Raw genomic sequence first — 24,458 nt, 5'->3', positions numbered from 1 at the left:
GCTCCCCTTCCTGTGTCCAAGTGATCTCATTGTTCAATTCCCACCTATGAGTGAGAACATGCAGTATTTGGTTTTCTGTTCTTGAGATAGTTTGCTGAGAATGATGGTTTCCAGCTGCATCCATGTCCCTACAAAGGACACGAACTCATCCTTTTTTATGGCTGCATAGTATTCCACGGCATATATGTGCCACATTTTCTTAATTCAGTCTGTCACTGATGGACATTTGGGTTGATTCCAAGTCTTTGCTATTGTGAATAGTGCCGCAATAAACATACGTGTGCATGTGTCTTTATAGCAGCATGACTTATAATCCTTTGTGTATATCCCCAGTAATGGGATGGCTGGGTCAAATGATATTTCTAGTTCTAGATCCTTGAGGAATCGCCACACTGTTTTCCACAATGGTTGAACTAGTTTACAGTCCCACCAATGGTGTAAAAGTGTTCCTATTTCTCCACATCCTCTCCAGCACCTGTTGTTTCCTGATTTTTTAATGATCACCATTCTAACTGGTGTGAGATGGTATCTCATTGTGGTTTTGATTTGCATTTCTCTGATGGCCAGTGATGATGAGCATTTTTTCATGTGTCTGTTGGCTGTATGAATGTCTTCTTTTGAGAAGTGTCTGTTCATATCCTTTGCCCACGCTTTGATGGGGTTGTTTGTATTTTTCTTGTAAATTTGATTGAGGTCTTTATAGATTCTGGATATTAGCCCTTTGTCAGATGAGTAGATTGCAAAAATTTTCTCCCATTCTGTAGGTTGTCTGTTCACTCTGATGGTAGTTTCTTTTGCTGTGCAGAAGCTCTTTAGTGTAATTAGATCGCATTTGTCAATTCTGGCTTTTGTTGCCCTTGCTTTTGGTGTTTTAGACATGAAGTCCTTGCCCATGCCTATGTCCTGAATGGTATTACCTAGGTTTTCTTCTAGGGTTTTTATGGTTTTAGGTCTAACATTTAAGTCTCTAATCCATCTTGAATTAATTTTCATATAAGGAGTAAGGAAAGGATCCAGTTTCAGCTTTCTACTTATGGCTAGCCAATTTTCCCAGCACCATTTATTAAATAGAGAATCCTTTCCCCATTTCTTGTTTTTGTCAGGTTTGTCAAAGATCAGATGGCTGTAGATGTGTGGTACTATTTCTGAGTGCTCTGTTCTGTTCCATTGGTCTATATATCTGTTTTGGTACCAGTATCATGCTGTTTTGGTTACTGTAACCTTGTAGTATAGTTTGAAGTCAGGTAGCGTGATGCCTCCAGCTTTGTTCTTTTGACATAGGATTGTCTTGGCAATGTGGGGTCTTTTTTGGTTCCATATGAACTTTAAAGCAGTTTTTTTTTTCCAGTTCTGTGAAGAAAGTCATTGGTAGCTTAATGGGGATGGCATTGAATCTATAAATGACCTTGGGCAGTATGGCCATTTTCATAATATTGATTCTTCCTATCCATGAACGTGGTATGTTCTTCCATTTGTTTGTGTCCTCTGTCATTTCACTGAGCAGTGGTTTGTAGTTCTCCTTGAAGAGGTCCTTTACATCCCTTGTAAGTTGGATTCCTAGGTATTTTATTCTGTTTGAAGCTATTGTGAATGGGAGTTCATTATTGATTTGGCTCTCTGTTTGTCTGTTACTGGTGTATAAGAATGCTTGAGGCAAGCCAACATTCAAACTCTTTGACATTTCTAAATGTCAATTAGAATAACAATCCCATTCTCTCTACCTAATTCAAGAGGCTTGGGATTCAAGTGCACCTCTTAGAAGAACAGTTTTTTTTCATCTAGGATATTTCATATAATGGCCATTGTAATTCTGAATGATTATCTGTAGTAAGATTCTGCCACTTTTGTAAATCTTTGCAACTTCTGTGGGCAAAATTTTTATCCATGAGAAAGTCAGGTGTACCAGAAGGCAGAGTACTGACATCTTCAGAAATTAGGGATCTTATTTTTATGTTGGATCTTGGATGTTAGAGCCAAGACGGCTTTGGCACTGAAATCTCAGCACATAAGAAAAGAAGAAGTAAAGAGCCCCGCTGCAGTAATAACCAGTTACTGCAGCTGATGGCAGTTACCTTAAAAACTGCAGCTTTTTTTTGCCAGCTTTTTTTTGTTCAGTCACTGCAAACCAAAGGTTATGTGCCCTGCCATAGCACAGACTACCCATTGGTACCCCAACAGCCAAAGAGATCAGAGTACTCAAATACAAAAGAGAGCAGAGCCCAGACCTGAGAGGAACTTACACATGTTTCTCAGGGCTCCAGGAGGAAGACAGGGAACCCACCCCCAACCACTTAAAGGGGAGGTTAGCAGCATCTTTCCTGTGTTCCTCAAGGAGTCTCAGAGACATCAATAACCTTCTTCATTCAGGTCCCTTCACTGGTCACTGTATCTGTCAGAAGACAAAATTACAACAAATTGTTTAAAGATCTGAAGTGGCTTTATGTGTAGTTCTAGAATCATGCAATGCTTCATTCCACTAAGTAGATAAGTGTCCCAATGAGTTGAGCAAAGAGGTTGGTTTTATAGACAGAAAAAGGCCTTAAGAAATCAGAAGCAAAGAACAAAAAGTGGATCGGTCATTTTAAAGTTACTTTCCTTATATGGTGGGAGCTGGGAGACAAGACAATAGAAAAATAACAGTTTGGTTAACATTAGGTTGTTTTCAGGTTAAGGATTAAAACAGAAAATTTCACTGTCATGCCAATTGAAGCTCCTGTTCGGGAAGTTGGATATTTTCTCTCCTTCCTAGTAGAAAGTCAGATAACAACTTAGTTTTGATTTGGTAATGTGGAATTTTAGCAAGGGTGACTCCATTTAGATTTTTAATCTGGTTTGTTGGGCTTAGTCCAAAACAATGGCCTCCTATGATTTTTATGTAGCAGCCCTCTAGATTCTTGGTTCTGCCCTCTAAGTCATGCTTTATGTTTAATGAAACTACTCATGTTTGCAGCTGAGTAGTTTTGTCAACCTGCTTCCTGCCAATAGAATTTGGGGGCACCAGCATCATCCTTTCATTTTGTATTCTCTCTGTCCCTTTGATTCCATGTTGGCAGTGTTTTTGCTGAAATGAATTTTTCAAAAACTTTGTTAGTATTCTATGGATTTTATGGAGATTCACTTCATTATAAGAAAGGCATATCCACAGATCTTTTAAAAATAATCCCTTTTGCATCTTTGGCTCATGCTCAAATGGCTGAGGGATGATGCTTTTAAATTCCTAGAGGCCCTCTGATTTGATCGACAGGATCTGTGAGGCACACCCTTCATCACTTGAAAGGGACCTTTGCCTGACTGTATAATACCAGCTTTTGATCTTTCTGAGATTTTAGCAAAAGGATATACAGTCACACTCTCAACTTTTTCTATAGAGCCTGCTTTCTTGACAGTGAATTTCTTAATTTTAGTGTCTTTTCTATTTGGAGAAGCTGAAAATTTTTAAAATCATGTCCCCTTTCATTTTTGTGTAAGTTCTCTCAATTTCTTTCTCTTTCTCCTCTTGCATTTTACTGTAAGTGGTAAGAAACTAGGTGGCGCTTTCAAACCATTGCTTGGAAATAACGTTAACCATATATCTAAGGCCGTTGCTTACAAGTTTATCTTGTCACCTAACTCTGGGATACAATTTCCCTAAGTTTTCCTCCACCATCACAAGGGTCTCCATTGCTCCAATTTCCAGTAACATATTCCTCTTTTCCTTCTGAGCCCTCATCAGTGGTGTCCTTAAGGTCCAGGGGTCAGTTGAGAACTGGTTCAAGGTACTTTAGCCCTTCTCTATGATGCTGCCCAGTCTCCTTCCACTACCCAGTTCCCAAGCCTCTTCCACATTTTAGATATTTGTTAGAGCAGCATCCCCTTTCCTAGTACCAAACTTTGTATGGTAGTGTAACAAATTACCACACATTTAGTGGCTTAAAACAACAAGCATTTGCTATCTCACAGTTTCTAGGGGTCAGGAGTCTGGGCACAACTTAACTGAATCCTCTGCTCTTGATCTTACAGTGCCAAATTCACGGTATTAACTGGGTTGCATTTTCATCTAAAGACTTGAGTTTGGGAAATGATTTGCTTCCAAGCTCATTCACATTGTTGGCAGAGTGCATTTCTTTACAGCTGCATGACTAACCACCCTAGCATCTTATTGTGCTCTTATGGCTATAGCCCCCCTGAAGTCCCATAGTTCCCTAGCACATGATCCTCTTACAGCCATCTCACAACTTGACTGCTTTTATCTTTAAGGCCCATGGGAGAATCTCTCACTTCAGTCTTCTAAGACTGATTTCATCCATTGTAACATAAGCATGGGAGTGATATCCTATCACCTTTGCCAAATCTTACGGATCAGAAGCAGGTCACAGGTTCTATGTACACCCAAGTGAAGGGGGCTTTAGGGTGTGTATCCCAAGATAGTCTAGGAGGTTAAATAGTATCTCCTAAAGATATCAGATCATAATCCCTGGAATGTGTAAATGTTACCTTATTTGAAAAACAGACGCTTTGCAGATGTGATTAAGATAGGGATCTTGAGATATAAGGATTATCCTGCATTTTTGAGGGATAGGGGAGTGGACACGAAATGCAGTCACGTGTATTCTTATAAGAATGGAGTAGAGGGAGATTATACACATGTAGGGAAGGCCATGTGATGATGGGGCAGAGAGAGATTTGCAGATGCTGGCCCTGATTCAAGATTGGTGTGATGCACCTGTAGTCAAGCAATGCTGGCAGCCACCATAAGCTAGGGGAGGCAAGGAACAGCTTCTCCCCTGGAGCTTTCACAGGGAGTATAGCCCCACTGACACCTTGATTTTGCCCCAGTGATACTGATTTTGTTCTTTTGGCCTCCAGAACTGGAAGACAATACTTTCTGTTGTTTTAAGTCACTTAGTATATGGTAATTTGTTACAACAGCCTCAGAAAATTAATACAGATAAGTAGTAAACGAGACCTGAGTGGTGCTTTTTAAATGTATTTCTCTGGTTATTCAGTGAAGCTAAGTATCTTTTCATAAGGTTATTCTATCCTGCAACATTTCCAACTCATGTCTTTCATCTCTTTTTCTTTTGGACCTATCTATTGATTAGTAGGGGTTCTTTACATAGTGTAACTACTAATGTTTGTCAGTTATACATGTTACTGCAGAAATGTACCTGTAAACAATCGTTTTACCTTGTTCGTGGGGTATTCTGCATTCAGATATGTTTTCAACTATTTTTATTGTGAAAAAATTTAAGTACATTCAAAAGAAAAGAGAATAGTGTAATAGACCTTCCATGCTCTTGTCACTTAGTTCAACAATTATCATTATTTTTCCCCAGAAGGATTTATTTCTACCTTTAAGGTTTGTACTTTTTGTGCATTATCTAAGAAATCCTTAAATAAAGACTGTGTTCCTATTATTTGTGTGGCTATTTCTGTTATGAAAACCCTCATTCTTTTTTTACTTTTGTATAAATATTATGTATAAAAATTTTTAATATATTCAAAGCACCACTGGCCTCAGTGTTCATCTCTATCTTCTTCCTGAACAGCTATATTTTTCTTATTCAGCCCAAGCTATTGATTCAGAACTTAGGAACTCTCCAATTGCCCCAACAATGTCATGCATGTTACCATAGAGCTTGTTGAAAATCCCATGCATCCCTATAAGAAGGCTAATTATTCCGGAGATTTCAAAATACAAGTCTGAGTCAGCTAGCAGGCATTGTTGTGTTTACTAAGTAATTCCTCTCTTTCCCTTTCTTGTTTCTAGTGTGCCACCTGGGCTTGAAGGCATGAAGGAACAGGACCTGTGCAACAAGATAATGGCTAAAATTCTAGAAAATTATAATACCCTGTTTGAAGTAGAGTATACAGAAAATGATCAACCGAGATGCGAAAACCTGGCTAGGCTTATCATAGTAAAAGTAAGCAACTTGGTTTTTAATTTTCAGTATTGCTGTAATTTTAGACAGAAGATTTTATTTAATTCTTTCTCATAAAAATTCCATATGAATATAACCATCAGATTATTATTCCTATGTGTAGTGAGTTCTTCTTATGAAATCTATTATTTCAAATGTTTATTATATTGAAATATAGCCTTATAAGATTCAAGAATAATAGCAATTTTATGTTTTCTTGTTGCTATAAAGTCATCTCAAAAATACCTGCATGAGCCCAGTGCTCTGGTCAACTGGCCACACCACCCTTACTACAGAAGCCTGATGTTACAGCAGGAGTAAGTGCATATGGCTGTGATCAGGAGTGCTAGCTTACTAACTGGATTGCAAATTCCTGAAGACAATATTACTGTGTCTTTTTGTCTCCTTTGTGTCTGGCACAGTTTGAAGCTCAACCTCAGATTTTAAGTCCCATATATTAGTTTTTAGTAGCAATCATCAGTAAAGGAGAATATTTTAAAAACCTATAAAGGAGTCCTTGACAATACTATCTAAATCTTTTTATACACTGGTAATTTTATAATATACCCTGTATATATTAGGTAAATGCATGTAGGTCTCCAAAGACCTAGAATTGAGAATCAGAGGCTAAACATCCAAACAAATCCTCCAGATATGAGAAAATAAGGAAGCCATCGTATTTCGTCCTCATTTATATTGAGGTAAATCATGATGGAGCTGGTATGAGATTTCCTCAGGAGGTTTCTTGAAGATTATCAGGTTTACAGACCATAACATACTCTTTGCTGATTCATATAGCAATGAATGATAAAATCAGAGATACTTGGTTCGAGCACTTAAAGGAATGTTTTCATCTCTTCTCCCAGTTGAGGCTATGACTTTGAAGAAAGGTTAAAATGGTATGAGTATCAAGTAGCATCCTACGAAAGGATCTAAAACTAGATTTTCTAGTTTGAGCAGTTAAAATGATAAAATGAGATAATTGGAGACTATCAGTTGTAAATCTGAGTTAGAAGTAAAACAGTAGCTGAAAAAAATGTCAGCGATTCACAAGAGAAAATAAGAAAATAAGAAAACAACATTACTTCAGTCTTGCCTCAGAAAAGTTAAAATAAATGATTTTTTTTAAATAGAAAAAAATCCCCCTCAAGTTTGTTCCTCCGGTGCCTGTAGTACTTTGAAAAGGATCTCAAAGGTAATGTAAAAATGTTAAAAGGTAATGAACTTTGTTTCAGCAGCGTCTCTCAATCACATATACCCCATAAATTTGTACGACTACTAAAGGACCCATAATGACAATTAAAAATAAAAAAATTTAAAAATCTCTTATAAACAATTTTTAACACTCATACCTTTTTACTAGGGCAGATAAAACAATAAGGTGAACCTGAAGTATAATGGAAATAGATAAATAGAATCTTAGGCAGGGCAAACTTGCTGAGATAAAACTAATTGCTGGAATATGCCACTGGGAAGTTGATATGGTTTGGATGTTTGTCCCCTCCAAATCTCATGTTGAAATGTAGTCCCTGGTGTTGGAACTGGGACCTGGTGGGAGGTGTCTGGACCACGAGGGCGGATCCTTAATGAATGGCTTAGTGCCATCCCCTTGGTGACGAGTGAGTTCTTGCTGTGAGTTCACACGAGACCTGCTTGTTTAAAAGTGTGTGGCACTTCTGCCCCTCACTCTTGCTCCCACTCTCGCCATGTGACGTGCCTGCTCCCCTTTGTCTTCTGCTGTGATTGTGAGCTTCCTGAGGCCTCACCAGAGGCAGATATTCTGTACCTGCTGAACCGTGAGTCAATTAAACCTCTTTTTAAAATAAATGACCCAGCCTTAAGTATGTCTTTATAGCAACACAAACAGACTAACACAGATGTTATTTGCTGTACAAGTAAAATAACACCTGTTGAGATCTGTGGAAGAGTGCCCTGCTTGGAAATCCTTGAGTGATTAGGTTTAAGGCTGGTGGAGAACACGGTATGAGACTATAATATAAGATAAAATTCTGTGGGAGCCAAATACAGACGTCTTCGGTAGATGAAGAAGAATATAAAATGCTGCTCTTTTAATGTAAGTTTCAGATCTGGCCTAGAGGCAGATAAATGTCATGATTAGAAACTGCATTTGTAGTCTCTGGAAGTGTCATTCTGCCAAAGCAGAATTTTGATGCATTTTTTTTTAACTGATCTTGCTGATAGTCTCTTCTTTGAGAAAGTAGAGAATGTGACAAGGGCTGTGATTCTCTGGACTTAGTCATAACAAGTAAGGATGAAATAGAAGTTATAGTAGTCATTTTAAAAGGATATGCCAATGCCATTTTAAAGTACCTAATAATGAAATGAGAATGTGTTAGCCACATTTAGACATGTAAATGTTGACAATGCTTCGAAAACAGACTTGTTTGAAAATTGTAAAGATCATAGAAACATTAGGTAGAAACTAAAAGGTAGATGGGTTTAAAAGAAATTGAGAATCTCAGAATGAAATCATTAATATACTGAAAAAGAAAAAAATGAGAAGGTAATTAAAGAAAAGTGTCTTTCTGTTCATTTTTTCACATGAGTTCACTTTTTGGAAGGATGAATATAAAGATAGGAAATAGGCACAAAGTAAATGATAAATACCCAAGAGTGATAGGCACATAAAACATATGAGTTGAGAATAAGGCAAGTCTCTGAAAACGACTTAGATATAGGGCTTTTAAGTGGGGAAAAGGACTAAACATAAACACTAAGATACCTTGTATATCCCAGTTTGGAGAACAGAGTCATAAAATGTTGAATGAAGTTTCTTATATATTCTTGCATGCATGCTAAATGGAGATTTGGGCCCAGAGAAATATGTTTGGTTGTATTTGGACCTAGATGAAGAACTTTGACCAGAGTATTGGAATATGGAGTCTTTTTCTGTCGTAGGCTGTCAAAAGTCTAATGTCTGTTTCTGTTCAGCTGATTATGGTCAGTAGCTGCAAAATTGATCATGGCATCTACAGCACATTCGTCAGCCTCACTTTGAGACAGACTTCCTCTGTCTGAAGGCCAAGGTAATGATAAGGGGAAAAGTTTTATCATTATGACTTCCTGTTCAACTTTGCTTTCCCTCCCATTCTTTGGGAGTGAACTTAGGTCCCTACAGAGTTTTTCCAGATTCTGCAATGGTTTGGCCATGTAGACCAGATCTAGTTACCCCAGTGAAGGAAGTTTTGGATAGACCTCTTAGCACTGTGACATTTGGAGAAATATGATAATGTATATGTTGGCCCTTGGCATTTTAGCCCCCATTTTGTTGAATTTGGCAAATAGTCTTCACAGTCAGTGGTCCACAGTTATGGCCATCTCTTACTTCACTTAAGATGGAGGTTTGTTTTCTCTCATTCATTATTTTTGTTTTTATAGGTTTCAAGAAGGGAATTTACATAGAAACACTTTTATTTTGTCAGAATGAAAGGTCAAGGCTGTATTTCTGAATAACTGGGTTAGGAGAAGCACATCTTTCCAGTAGGCATCTAACAGCCACAGTCTAATTTCTCCAGCTGCAGGATAATTCTAGATTTTCTCTTCTGAAGGTGTTCTAAATATAGACATTAGTGAAGCCCCATTTAGGAATTAACTTAATCATCCGGATATTTACATACACAAAATTTGGTGAGAAAAGTATGGATAAAATAATGGACCATGAACTATTAAGTTGAATTCATTAAATCCAAGTATTAGTAATTATTCAGCGCCTACTAGGAGTAATTGTTCTAGGCACAGTGAACAATAGATGAAAATCTCTGCCCTTATGATTCTTATATTCTAATGGAAATACAATAAACAACAGCCAATAAAAAAAGAAAAGAAAGTATGTAGTATGTCAGATGGTGATATATTCTGTGAAGGGCAGGGCAAGGCAGAAGTAGAGGAGTGGCATTTGCTTATTTAAATAGGACAGTTAAAATGCTTCATTGACAGGAAGACATTTGAGTAGAGACTTGAAGGAAGTGAAGCAGCAAACCATGAAAACACTTGAGAGAAGAGTATTCCAGGCAAGGAGAAGAGCAGTACAAAGGCCTTGAGATGTGAATATACCTTGTCTGATGAGCAGCTGAGAGGCCAGTACAGTTGGATTGCCATGAGCAAGATGGAATTGAAAGGAAATGAGGCCACAAAGGAAACAAAGGATCAGCAGATTGTATCTATTCATAGATCATTTTGAGGACTTTGACTTTTACTCTAAGTGAAGCTATTAGTCAGTATTAAGCAGAGAGTGCTATGTTGTGACTTCTGTATTAAAAAGATTAATAGGCTCTTGAGAGGGATAGGCAGAAGTAGGGCAATCTATTAGGAGTTTATTACAATAGTCCAGGTAAAAACAAGGTACATTGGTCATGAATGATGGTAATGAAGATGATGAGAAGATCCGAAGGTAAGCTAGGATGTGCAACAGCAATACAATAGGAGTTACTAGAGACTGTAGTTAGGCTAAAGAATGTTTGAGGCAGAAGTAGATGAGCAAGTAAGCTAGAAGAGTAGGGGCTGAAAACAGGAAATAGGAGGTTTGCATTACTGATTTTGGAGGTTGAGCTATCTGGAGTGAAATAAGCCTTAAGTTGTGTTTATGAGCATGAGGGACTAAAGTGAAGGAGATGAGAAAATTATGGGAAAGGCGATGATAAAGAGATGGGAGATAAAGATATTGATGGTTTGTCCTTATTGACCCTGAATTTACCCAGAAGGTTGGCAGATATTGAGGGGGACAGGAGTCTATGAGCCTGGTTTGTCTGGTTGTCCCATTTTTATATAAGTATTATTAATATATGTAATAGGGTTCATGCAAACCTCATATATATGCATACTATAAAATAATGTGATTAGCATATTGCTAAATATCTATCTAGAAATATCTAGATGAATATGAACCTATTCCAGATAAACATATTATAGGACTTTCTTTATTAGATAGTGTTGCTATTGCTCATTATATCTTTTGGGATTTTAAAGTTGTCTTCAGAGCATATGTATGTCATTCATATACCATATTTTTCTGTATATCATTGGACTGGGAAATCTTTGTACTTTAATGCTTTGATTGTGGGAAGTGATCAATAGTCATTTTGACCTATGGCATATCACTAAGTTGAGGAGTGCTGATTATATGTTAACTTTTGGGTTTAAAATTTAAATCTGGCTATAAAATAATTATGTTGATTTTCTTATGTGACTCTTAAGCAAACTCTCAAAACAGTTACTAACAAATGCTCTGAGGAAAGCAAAATATTAGAATGACCTTCCATAGTGATTAGTTCGAAGGAAGTGCTCACATTAATATATGTTATGGCAGGTTTGACCACAAAGCTCATGTTTTTATATATTTGACTTTCAGGTCAAAAAAATTAATATTGTTTATGTAGAATCAAAGTCACTTACCCTATAAACTGATATATCACAGAAACTTCCTAAACCATTTCCCGTATCTTTTTCATGCTCAAAAACATGGCATGTCTCTCCATTTTCATTTAGGGCCACAGCCTAAGCACAATTAACTTCAACAAATGTTTGTTCACCTTTCTCTTACTTAATGCAAAACTACTCTGTGCAAAGCTCCATACTAAGTGCTGGAGAGCTTCAGAAAATAAACAAGACATGTCCCTGTCCTTGGGGGGCCTTACAGTCTATAAGAAACAAAATCAGTGTAGGAACACAGGGGCAAAAGGGAGAATAGGGCCTTATGCCAGACATTGTGCCACATTCTTCTATATATGTACCTCATTTACTACTGACAGTAACCTCATGAAGTAATTGGTCTTAATACTGGTTTACAGATGAGTAAATGTAAGGGTAAATTGCTCAAGATTACACAATAGTAAATGGCAAAGCTGGGTTTTGAAATCAAGAAAGTACTGATCAGAGGCCAAGTAGAAAAATAACCAAAATCTTGGAGATTTAACTTAGGCCATCAGTGCCATGAGCTTTTATACGTGTATTCATTTAATGAGTATGTACTGTAGCAACGTAGTGTCAGTGTCAGGAAAGCAGGTGGACTCTGCTCTTCTGACTCCTGTATGTCTTCACTATTCCTAACTTCTTCTGTAGCCCCTTAAGAATATTACAAACTTCTGAGCAGCAGGGGAGTTATAACAGGAAATAAAAAGTGTTTTTGGTTTTCTGTTGTTTGTTTCTTTGTAATCTGGTTGCACTGTCTCTCCTTTTGTGTAGGTAAACTTATACAGTGAGAATGACTAACTTGTACACACCAAAATCTGTGTTATCATTTTGAGCATTTATGAAACTCAGAGGTAGCACTTATTTAGAATTCATTTGCTCCTTTCTTCAGAACAAATCCTTCTTTTGATCGTGAGTTATAATTTTTAGATAGATTCTGAGTTTGGAGGTTAAAAAAAGTTAAGTGATGTATTTTTAAAACGCAGTAATTAAATAGCATGGCAGATCATAGAGTTGAGATTAAGATGGCTGAATAGACCCAGGTAGTATATGTCTACTTCACAGAGAGGGACCAAAATAGTAAATAGATACATTTTGAACAGATTGTCTAGGAGAAGACACTGGGATTCCCTAGAGAAGAGTTGGGAAACACCAGAGATAAGTAAGGAGAAGGTTTGAGGCAGCCTACATGGCCAGGGACTGACTGAGAGCCAGGAGAGGCTCCTGGACATGGAGAAACAGTGAAAGAGAAACCCCCAGGGCTCCACACTCTGAAATAGGCTTTTATAGCTTTGGATATGGGAAAAACTCTCAACCCACTAGGGCCTTTAGCCTGACATATGAAGCTCCAGAAAGGGAACCCACACAGAATCCCACAGGCATCCAAGCCTAGAGCAGCCTCATCTGGATGCCAATTTGAGAGCAACCTAGATACCAAGCATCTACAGACACAGTTGCTGCCACCACATTGCTCCAAGGAGAGAGAGGGGAAACAAAGCACTCCCATGCACCCATGGGAGGGTCCCTGCGACCCTGCTATGAGCTGTTGAGACTGAGATGTGAGTAGACCATACTTCTCACAGCTTCTTCTCCAGGCTCCTTGCCTGAGAGGGACCCCACTCTTTCTGGTCCCAGGCCCAAGGCACCATTTTGAGAGTTTAACACTAGGCTGTGCCTCACCATCAAGCCAAGTTTGAGGCAACATGGCTGTACTCATCACCTAGCCATGGGAAGGACAGGGAAGAGCAAGCTCTCCTAAGCTTAGGACAGTACATATCACCTTGCTATAGGCGGCTGTGGGACTGGAGACTAGGCTGCCCCATTCGCTGTTGCTTTCAGCAACATTAACACATACCACTTGGGGGCTAGTGAGTTGCTCTACCACTGCTATGCCATCACCCACACCACTTCAGATGCCTAGGACCTTAAGAGCCCACTCACACATGTAGCCCAACACTCTCACAACTAGCGTCTATGAAAGCCACCAGGAGGCCCAAGAATCAGCCCTCTAGGACCCACTAATGCTGGATGGAGCAAGCTAGAATAAGCTGCCCTGGGACCTAAAAAGAGAGACATTTACTCCATTGCTGCCACCACCAGGGCCCAAATACAGGCTTAGTTGATGTCCAAGTCCCCAGCAAAGCTTCACCACAGCCTCACCTAATAACTACTCTAAGCCACCTAGGAAATCACAGATACCACTGACCCTGTGTATGGCTGAGTGTCACACAAAGATTATACTACCTCAGGCGCCCAAAATCAAAGCCAAAGTATGCTACTCAACCAGAAAAATACATCTACTCAACAGAAAAATACAAAAATTCTCCCCTACAAAAGCAATTTTTAAAAATGGGAACAAGTGACTACTACACCAGATGTGTAATTATCAAAGAAAGGACATAAAAAACATGAAAAAGCGTGGAAATATGACACCACCAGAGGACACAGCAAGTATCTAGTAACAGATCCCCATCAAAAAAAAATTTCTCAAAATGCCAGATAAGGAATTCAAAATATTGGTTTTAAAGAAGCTCAATGAGATGCAAGATAATTCTGAAAACCAGTACAAATAAATCAGAAAATCAACTCAGAATATGAATGTGAAACGTACCAGGGGATTGATATCTTAAAAAAAAAAAAAAAAAAAAAAAGAATTCAGTGGTTTACCTCTATAATCCCAGCACTTTGGGAGGCTGAAGCAGGAGGATCACTTCAGCATAGGAGTTCAAGACCAGCTTGGGCAACATGACAAGACCCTGTCTTTGCAAAAAAATGCAAAAACTAGCTTGGCATGGTGGTACACACCTGTAGTCCCAGCTACTCAAGAGTCCAAGGCCGGAGGATCACTTGAGATCAGAAAGTTGAGGCTGCAGTGAGCTGTGTTCGTACTACTGTGTTCCAGCCTGAGTGACAGAGAGAGATCCTGTCTCAAAAAACAAAGTAGAAATTTTGGAATTAAAAAAATGTATTGAAGCAAATACAGAATACATTTGAAAGCTCCAGTAATAGACTAGACCAAATAAGAAAAAGAATCTCAGAACTTGAAGGCAGGTCTTTTGAAATAATCCAGTCAGACAAAAAGAAAAAAAAAAAAAAAAAAAAGGAAAAAAGATGAATAAAGCCTTCAAGACATATAGAACTACAAAAAGTGACTAAACTTACAAATTCTTGGCATTCCTGAGGGGGAAGAGGGATAAAAAAAGCTTAGAAAATCTATTTAAGGAAATAATTGATGAAAACTTCCCAAATCTAGCAAGAAAGTTAGATATCCAGATATAGGAGTCCCAGCAATCTCCAGGAAAATACATTGCAAAAAAGACTACACCATGGCATATTATATTCAGAATGTCTAAAGTAAAAGTGAAAGAAAGAATTTTCAAATTAGCCAGAGAAAAAAGTCTAGTTGTCAATATAAAAAAACCCTTCAGTCTAACAGCAGACATTTCAGCAGGAACCTTACAGTCCACAAGAGAATAGGATGGCACTTTCAAAGTGCTGAAAGAAAAAAAAAAAAAAAAAAAACTATCAGCCAAGAATTTTATATCCTTCCCGAATACGCTTCATAGATGAAGGAGAACTAAAGTTTTTATCAGACAAGCAAATGCTTAGACAATCTGTCACCACTAGACTGGCCCTACAGGAAATGACCAAAGGTATCTTAAAAATGGAAATGAAAAGTTAATATTCACCATCATGAATACACCTGGAAATATGAAACTCACAGTTCTTATAAAGCAATCACAGAAAGGAGGAAGAGAGAAGAATCAAATGGCAACATGACAATTTCAGCAAACCACAAGGACAAAAAGAGAAAAAGAAACAATTTATAAAACAATGTGGAAACAATTAACAATATGACAGGATGAAAGCCTCCCATATAAATATTAACCTTGAATGTAAATGGATTAAATGTTCCACTTAAAAGATACAGATTGGCAGATTGGATTAAAAAGAAAAAAGCAAATCCAAGTTTGTTTATATTAGATAAAACAAACTTTAAATAAAAAACAGTAATAAAAGACAAAGAAGGTTTTATGTAATGATAAAGGGATCGATTCAGCAAGATATACCTTAGGAACCCTACACTGGAACACCCAGAGTCACAAAACAGATATTTCTAGGCATAAAGAAATAGACAGCAATACAGTAATAATGGGGACAGCAATAGACAGATCATTGAGACAGAAAATTAACAAAGAAACATTAGACTTAAGTTGGACTTTAGACTAAATGGACTTAGCAAACATTTACAGAACATTCTACCCAATAACTATGGAATATACATCCTTCTCATCAGCACATGGAACATTCTCCAAGATAGACCCCATGATTGGGCCACAAAACAATTCTTCATAAATTTTTAAAAATCAAAATGATGTCAAGTATTTTCTCAGACCACAGTGGAATAAAAACTAGAAATGAATACCAAAAGGAACTTCAGAAACTATACAAGCACATGGAAATTAAACGACATGCTCCTGAATGATCACTGGGTCAATGAAGAAATTAAGACAGAAATTTTAAATTTTTTGAATCAGATGAAAGTGAAAACACACCATATGCAGGATACAGCAGAAATAGTGCTAAGAGGGAAGTTGATGGCATTAAATGCCTACATTTAAAAAATTAACAGCCTAACTTCACACCTCAAGGAACTAGAAAAACAAGAACAAAGCAAACCCCAAGTTTGCAAAAGAAAAGAAATAATGAAGATCAGAATAGAACTGAATAAGAGATCCCCCCAAAATACAAAGGATCAATGAAATGAAAAGTTGGTTATTCGAAAAGACAAACAAAATTGATAGACCACTCACTAGACTAACCAGGAAAAGAAGGGAGAAGTTCCAGATAAACACACAATCAGAAATGAAAAGGGAAACATGACAACCTACACCACAGAAATAAAACAAATCATCAAAGACTATTATGAAGAACTATAGGCTCACAAATTAGAAAACCTAGGGGAAATAGATAAATTCCTACAAATATAGAACTTTCTGAGATCAATAAATAAATAACATTCCTGAACAGACCAACAATAAGTAGAAAAACTGAATCAGTAATAAAAATAATTCTACCAAGAGAAAAAAAAAAAGACTAGGACCAGATAGATTCACCAGAACAATCAAGCAAGATTTTTTTTAAAAAAGGCATCCAAATTGGAGTAAAGTCAAATTATCCCTGTTCATTGATGATACAATCTTATATCTAGAAATCCCTAAAGGCTCCACCAAAAAACTCTTAGATTTGGTAAAGACTCGAGATACAAATTTGATGTACAGAAATCAGTAGCATTTCTATATACCATTATGGACCTAGCTGAGTACAAAATCAAGAAGGAAATCCCATTTACAGTAGCTCCAAAAAAAAAAAAAAAAAACATAGGAATATATTTAAACAAGTAGGTGAAAGATCTCTATCAGGAGAACTAAAAAACACTGGTGAAAAAAAACTGTAGATGACACAAGCAAATGGAAAAACATCCCAGTCTTATGGATTGGGATAGCACTATTCACGATAACAAAGATAGAATTAACCTTGGTGTCCATCAAGGGAGAATTGAATAAAGAAAATGTATGTGTGTGGGTGTGGGTGTGTGTACACATAGTAAAGGCCCAGACTTCACCACTGTGTAATATATGCATGTAAGAAATATGCACCTTTCCCCCTAATTATATAAAAACTAAATTTTTAATAGCATAATAGTGGGTTGTTTGCTTGAATTACTCAAATGGGCACCTTTTAGTAGTAGAAACTAATTAGATTAACAAGAAGTGTAAAGCATTAAGTAATAAAAGTAATATTAAAAGTTACTTCATAGTTTGGAATGCTTTATGGCTCCAATTTTTAGATCATACGCATATATTTACAATTCAGATTGCTGTTAATTTCTTCTCCCCAGACATTTTGTTTTATAGAGTGATTATAGGTAAACACTAGAAAGTCATGTCTTCTCATGAATCATTAGATGTAACACATTGCCAGGTATTACATTCTTTCCTATTATAAGGAATAATTAACAGAAGACAGACTAAATTGCTTTTGCTTATGAAGATGCCATTATGCTATGTATCCTTTAAACTGTTTCCAGTGAGATGGCAAAACTTTGGAACTGTTTACTAAAGAAGTTGACTACTTTAAATCATTATACTGTGTATATTTGGCAAATAGGAGGCACTCAGTAAATGGCAAGTGAATATTTGAGGTTTTTAAAGATCACTTATGTTTTCTATAAAACTGAATTTCTGATATATTCTTCAGTTGATCTCCTCAGGATGGAAGTTATACTTCTGTGGCCTGGAAGTGCCTAGAAATGAACATTCCTCCAGGGATGGGGGTAAGCCTTAACCCATGGCTGAAAACTAGGGGGGTATAAATTCCCAGCTGCTTTACTCCTCAATTAGAATTATTCAGGGGTGTATATTTTACACTGTTCCCCAAGCTCTTCCATAAATTTAAGCTTAAGAACCATAGTGACATTTCTTGTTGGCTCCCTTTCTCCCTCTATTATCACCCCCACTCCACCACAGAACCACCCGCATAAACTACTTGCTCTCAATCCTCGTGGCAAGGTCTGCTTCTGGTTAAGTTGGTACAGGTCCAACTGAGACATCTCAAATTCTACCCCCTCCATGAAGCCCTCTCCATCTCCTTTGTTGTCTTGTGGCACTTTCTTTCTCCTGTTAGAACATTCTGCCTTGGATAAGTTGGGTTATTTTTCCTTTCATGTTGTATTGTAAGTTTTTCTAGGGTAAGAACAATATCTCATATTTACTTATATGTTGGCATTTCTCTTAACGTTGTGGATCAACTCATACATTCTTGTATCTTCTAAAACACTTGTTCTAGTTCTTTATATTTACTCAAAACATCCATTAAATTACAACACGTTTAAGTGAAAGTTAACTCAAATTTCCTTCAAGAAAGTCATAGTAACTATTCTGAGCATTAATAATTGTTCACATTTCTAGTGCATACAATAAAAGTTTGCTTCACAGACTTCCAACTACCTAATTTGCCAGGTGAATTAATTCTGTGCATTCCTTTTTAAGACATACTGACTGCTGTACATGGCAACCCTGAATACTTGTGACTAATAGGTGACTCTCTTATACACCTGCTCAATACAAGTTTTACTGTATGCTGAACAGGAGTCAATCGTGTTTGTTTCCAAACCTGTTTATGCCAATTATTGTTTTTTCATGGTACTTATATAAGTTAGTTAAACAAATGTAGTGTGAATACAACAATATAGCTATTTATGGGAAAATAGTGTCAGAGTAGTTAATGGAAGCTTCTGTAAAAGATTCTAAAACCTTGGTGGCTTAACACAATCAAAATGTATTTCTCATTCACTTTGCAGTCCAGTGGGTTGAGGAGCCCTCCTCATCTTAGACCAGCTACCATCAAAGTTTGCTTTATCAGGGAAACAGGAGGATGAAAATAATTTGGAATATTTTTATGGCCAAATCTAGAAGTGGCTTGTCATGTGGCTCCCAATCTAACTGGAAGAGAGGCTGAAAATGGCTTTTCTGATGCCCAGAGGGAGAAGATGAGGAAATGATATGGAATACACAAAGCATTGCCACTGCCTCAAAAGCTTAGTTGAATACTTAGGAAAGACCTAATAATGATTAAAGGCTTCATATTTTCATTCCATGTATTTCCACTCCAATATAGGTGATACATTATGATTGTGGCTTGTATAAGACAGATTGTACATGAAAGATTATTTGTTACGATTTCCTACTTTAGTTTACTTTGGGACTTACCTAACGTGCATTGTTTCCTGATCTCATTAAATAGGAAGGACTCTTCAGGAGAGGCAGTGTTCTGTGCAGGTGAGAGCAGGTTTTGGAGACAGATTGCCTGGCTTCAAATTCCAGTGTTACCACTTACTAGATGTGGGACCTTAGACAAGTTACTCAGACTCTCTGTACCTCACTTTCCTTACATATGAAATTTGGATAGTAAAAGCACATATTCCATAGGGTTGTTGTGAAGATAAAATGAGTAAATGTGTAATAGCACTTAGAAGAAAACCGTGCACGTAGTAACTACTATATATGTGATAGCCAATGTTGTTTATTAATTTGATTATCATTACCATCAATGCTGCACAATTTCAATTCAAAATTTTCTCTTGAGTGCCCACAATATAGAAGACACTATAATAAATATTTGTGTAACTGAAAGTACTTTCTTTAGTTGAAAACAACAAAAAACAACTCTGGGAAAAATTTGACAAAAGAAAAAGGAAAGGAATTTCTACAAACCAGACTTCCCAGAGGACCCTTACCAAGACAGCTATAAGGTTCTGGGCAGCAGGTGGTGTGAGAGCCAAACAGGACTGCCACTGGGAGAGTCAGCTTTAGCTATTCTCAGTTTTTGAGTCTTCTCATTTCTGGTCAAAATTATAGTGAATGGGTATCTGATTCATATTTGGAAGTTCTTGGAAGACATGTCCAATTGTTCATCAGAGATACACTTTTATTGAAACACTGTATCCAATAGGAGAAAAGTGGTTTCCTAAAACTACATCTTCCTCCAAAGAAGGGAGAATGAGTGTTGGACATGCAAAAATATTAATTGTCTACTTCAGCACCATAAAGAGAGAAAAGATTGAAAAATCCTTTAATCATCTGAGGTTAGGGATGGCAAATGGGATAAGCATGTAAGTAATTAGCACAAGTAGCATGTGACCCCAATTATAATGTTCATGTAGGGTAGATATGACAAGAAGGGTGGGTTGAAATGTGTTGGATGGCAGCAATAAGAATTTAAATGTGATGATGGGCAGCAGTAATGAAAAGTTTCCAGGAAAGGAGTAACTTGAACTGGAGTTGGCTATGGTTTGGATGTAGTTTGTTTGTCTCCACCAAATCTCATGTGGAAACTTGGTCCTCAGCGTTGGAGTTGGGACCTAATGGGGGGTGTTTGGGTCATGGGGGTGGATTCCTCGTGAATAGATTAACGCCCTCCCTTGGAAGTGAGTGAGTTCTCACTGTATTAGTTTCTGCAAGAGCTGGTTATTAAAAAGAGCCTGGCACCTCCCCCTTGCCATATGATCTCTACACAGGTTGGCTCCCGTTTGCCTTCCTTCATGAGGCACTCACCATATGCAGATGCCCAAACTTAACTTTCCAGAGTGAGCCAAATAAATCTTTTTTCTTTATAAATTACCCAGCCTCAGGTATTTGTTTATAGCAACACAAAACAGACTAAGAGTAATAAAGTAGAGAAAATTAATTTGGCATCCATGTGTAGGATAAACTGAAGAAGAGGAGTCAGAAGAGGTTGTTTTTGACTCATCAGTCTATTCAGCTATTCAAGCATTTATTGAATGCCTGTTAGCCAGCTGGTATTCTATGAGCTTTAAAAATAGCAGTGAATTTAAAAATAATACCTGCTCTCATGAAGTTTACCTTTTAGTGGGGTGGACACAGACAATAAACAATTAAGGAAGTTACTATGTCATCTGATGATAGATTCTGAAAAAAAAAAATTAAACCATGATACACTCTTGAAATTAATGGTATTGTATATGAGTTGGTGGGAGGGAAGGGAGCTGGGGAGCTTTTTTGTGTAGAGAAGTGAAGGAAGGCCCCTGGCTAGGGAGCATTTGAGTGCAGATCTAAATGTCGTGGCGGAGCAAGCCATACAGACTTTTGGAGGAAGAGCATTCTAAGCAGAAGGAACAGCAAGTACAAAGGCCCTGAGTCAGGCACTTGCACACTTGCATATGGTAGTGGATCATTATTTAAACCTCTGTGCAAATAAGTAAAAGGTAGAGCTTCTCTAAGTCAAGACTGTTAAATGAGAAAACATGGTGGGTTCGATGGTCAAAGGAAAGCACAGTTATTAGGAACAGATCAGAGCAACACATGGACATCTAAACCAATCTCAATTCAATAAGTACTGTGACAGAAGTAAAGCAGGTTGGAAAACATAACTAGGGAAAGCTTTTTTTGGTGAGGTTGTTAGATGGAGCTTCTCCAAAGAGGTGATATAGGAACTGAAGGAAAGCTCTATACTGGATTATAACAATTTTAAGACTGAGAGTCCAAACTTTAGAGCTTAATGATGCTTGATGTCTTTGTCCATCTTCCCTTGCTTATAACAGAATACCTGAAATGGAGTCATTTATAAAAGTAATTTATTCTTTGTAGTTTTGGAGGCTGAGAAGTCCAAGCTGCAGGGGCTATATCTGTTGAGGGCCTTCTTGCTCTAGGTGGTACAGGGCATCACATAGTTAGGGGGCTAAGTGTGCTAGTTCAGATCTCTCTTCCTCTTCTTCTTTTTTTTTAATTTATAAAGATAAGAGGTTTCTTTGGCTCACAGTTCTGCAGGCTGTACAAGAAGCATAGCACCAGCATCTGCTTCTGGCAAGGGCTTCAGGCCGCTTCCTCTCATGGTGGAAGGGGGAAGGGGAGCTGGCATGTGCAGAGGTCACATAGCAAGAGAGGATGCAAAAGCCACTAATCCTGCTCCCATAATAACCCATTAATTCATTAACCCATTAATTTATTAATCCACAAATGAATTAATCTATTCCTGAGGGCAGAGCTCTTAAAACCCAATCATTGCTTCAAGGCCCCACCTCTCAACACTGCCACACTGGGGTTAAATTTCAATATGACTTTTGGTGAGGACAAATACTCAAACTGTAGCACTGGACAATAAAGCTTTGATTTAATTTGATCACCCCTGCTGCAATTAATTTTCATTTTTTTCTTTACATGGAAATGACTGGTTGCTACTTTCTGTAGGACAATTTTTAATAGACTTAAACACAATTAAAATTATAATTGTGTTTCATAAGGTATATAATTCATAAGGTTGTACCTGTGAATATTATTGTTGCAGTTCATAAAGTAATTATAATTAGTTCAAAATTCTATGTAGAATTTGACTACTTCTCATCCTCCCATTTCTACTTCCCTGGGCCAAGCCAGAAAATTACAGAGTTTTTCCAAAAATATATAGTGAAGATCTAGAAAGTGCTATTTTAAAATTCAGCTTATTCCTTTCATTAATGTAAAGATAACATTATATTTCTTTTGAGTTTTAAGAAAATCTGCTTTTTTCAGTCAATCAAATTGAGATTCATTTGAGATACAGATGAACTGCAGAAGAGACTTCTACGGGATTAAAAAGGGTGGTCTGTAATGTACCAGTCGTATGTATTGGACCCTGGTTATGTGCAAAGTAGCACTATTCTACATGCCCTTTCCTGTAAGAGGCCTCAGTCATGGGCTTTTGCTACTTCAATTTGTAATTGTATCAGTATTGCTGCCTGTCATCTGCTCTCCAGATCACCAAATGTGACCAAATCAACTATTGTGAGTTTGACCCCAGCACACCAAATGTGGTTCCTCCCTGTCATAATGTAGCTTCTTTTACATCTATCCTTACCCATCAGAAATAGAAAAGTGTGTTATTATCTTATTACCAATATCACAGAGTCCACCAAAATTCTCTAATGGTTGGAAATTAATACTAAAAGGAAGGGAAATGTAGAAGTTGACAGTTTTATTTGTTCATTAAAAAATATTTATTAAATATGCACTGAATACTAGAATACACTGAGCAAATATCTTTACCCCTCCTGAGCCTTAAAGACTTCTTGGAGTGGTAGACAATATAAAGTGAGTACTGTGGTTGAAGGTGAAGCCTGCTAAGAAGAGAACAGAATAGTTAGACGAGCCACTTTAGATAAAGTTGTTAAAGGTGGCCTCTCTGAGGAAGTGACATAGGAGCTGAAAGATAAGATTGAATGCACAGCTATTCTAGAGCAGTGTGGAAAAGCATTCCAAGGAGAAGGAATAAGAAGGGCAAATGCTGGGAGGCAGGAAGGGACTTGCGGTATTTGAAGAACAGAAAAGAAGGCAGTGGTGGCTGGGGCATAATGAGGAGAGGGCAAATGGTATGAGATTAGAGACATAGGCTAGATCACTGGGACTGTGTAGGTCATGGTAAGGAATTTGGATTTTACTGTAGGAATAATGATATATCATTGGAAGATTTAGGGTAGAGAAGTGACATCCTCTGATTTACATGTACAAAGCTTGTAGAAGGCAAGATGTTTGAAGTAATTTAGGTGAACAGTGATGGTTATGATTGGGGTGGCTGTGCACATACAGAAGAGTAGACAGATTTCAGTTTATTTTGGAGATAGTACTGACTGGACTTGGCGGGTTGAATGCAAGATGTATGAGAAAGGGGGAATCAAGGTAGATTCCTAAGACATTGTCCTGAGCAACTAGATGACATTTGCTAATCTAAGGAAGACTCAAAGACTGACAGTTTTTGTTTTTTTGTTTTATTGAGAGGGAGTCTTGCCCTGTCATCCAGGCTGGAGTGCAATGGCAATCTTGGCTCACTGCAATCTCAGACTGACAAAATTTTTGCTGATAATTTATAAGCTCAAGTTTGAACATACTAAGTGTAGAGTTGCCAATTAGGCAGTTAGATGTAAGTAATTTGGGCTCAGGAGAAACATCAAAGACAGAGACACAAATTTGGGCAACATTATATATTGGTTGTATTTAAAAGCCATGAAGGTGAATGATTTCATATCATTTAGGAAAAGAAGACTTCTCTATATCAACTCTTGAGTCACTCCAACGTCCTTCATTCATTTATTCAACACACACATATTGAGTTCCTGCTATACCAGGCACTTCTTTATGGAATTGTGATCACAGTAGTAAAAGGAGACTTATTATTTGCCACCGCCTTCTTTGCCACCGCTGCTGCCTTCTTCTTTTTCTTCTTCCTCTTCCTCTTCTTCTTCGTTCTCATCCTCCTCCTCCTCTTCTTCCTCTTCCTCTTCTTCCTCTTCCTCTTCCTCTTCTTCCTCTTCCTCCTCCTCTTCTTCCATCTTCCCTCTGCTGCTGCTGCTGCTTCTTCTTCTTCTTGTTTCTGCTTCTTCTGCTTCTGCTTCTTCTGCTTCTTCTCCTTCTCCTCCTTCTCCTTCTTCTCCTTCCTCCTCCTCCTCTTCCTTCTTCTTCTTCCTTCTTTCTCCTTCTTCTTCTTCCTTCTTCTTCTTTCTTCTTTCTTCTATCTCGCTCTGTCACCCTGGCTGGAGTGCAATGGTGTGATCACAGCTCACTGCAGGCTGGACCTCTT

At 37.6% G+C, this 24,458-nt stretch overlaps 1 protein-coding gene across 1 annotated transcript in view; it reads left to right on the top strand.

Moving 5' to 3' along the window:
- FAM13A (family with sequence similarity 13 member A) overlaps positions 1-24,458 on the top strand; it is a 325,132-nt gene that overhangs the window by 121,804 nt on the left and 178,870 nt on the right. Inside the window, exon 5 of the mRNA XM_023195427.2 lies at positions 5,750-5,903. Coding sequence (XP_023051195.2) covers positions 5,750-5,903 — 154 coding nt within the window. The remainder of the gene's footprint in view (positions 1-5,749; positions 5,904-24,458) is intronic.

Source organism: Piliocolobus tephrosceles, chromosome 3 (assembly GCF_002776525.5).
Source record: "Piliocolobus tephrosceles isolate RC106 chromosome 3, ASM277652v3, whole genome shotgun sequence".
NCBI classification, from domain to species: domain Eukaryota; kingdom Metazoa; phylum Chordata; class Mammalia; order Primates; family Cercopithecidae; genus Piliocolobus; species Piliocolobus tephrosceles.
This window is presented reverse-complemented; position numbering and strand designations above follow the sequence as displayed.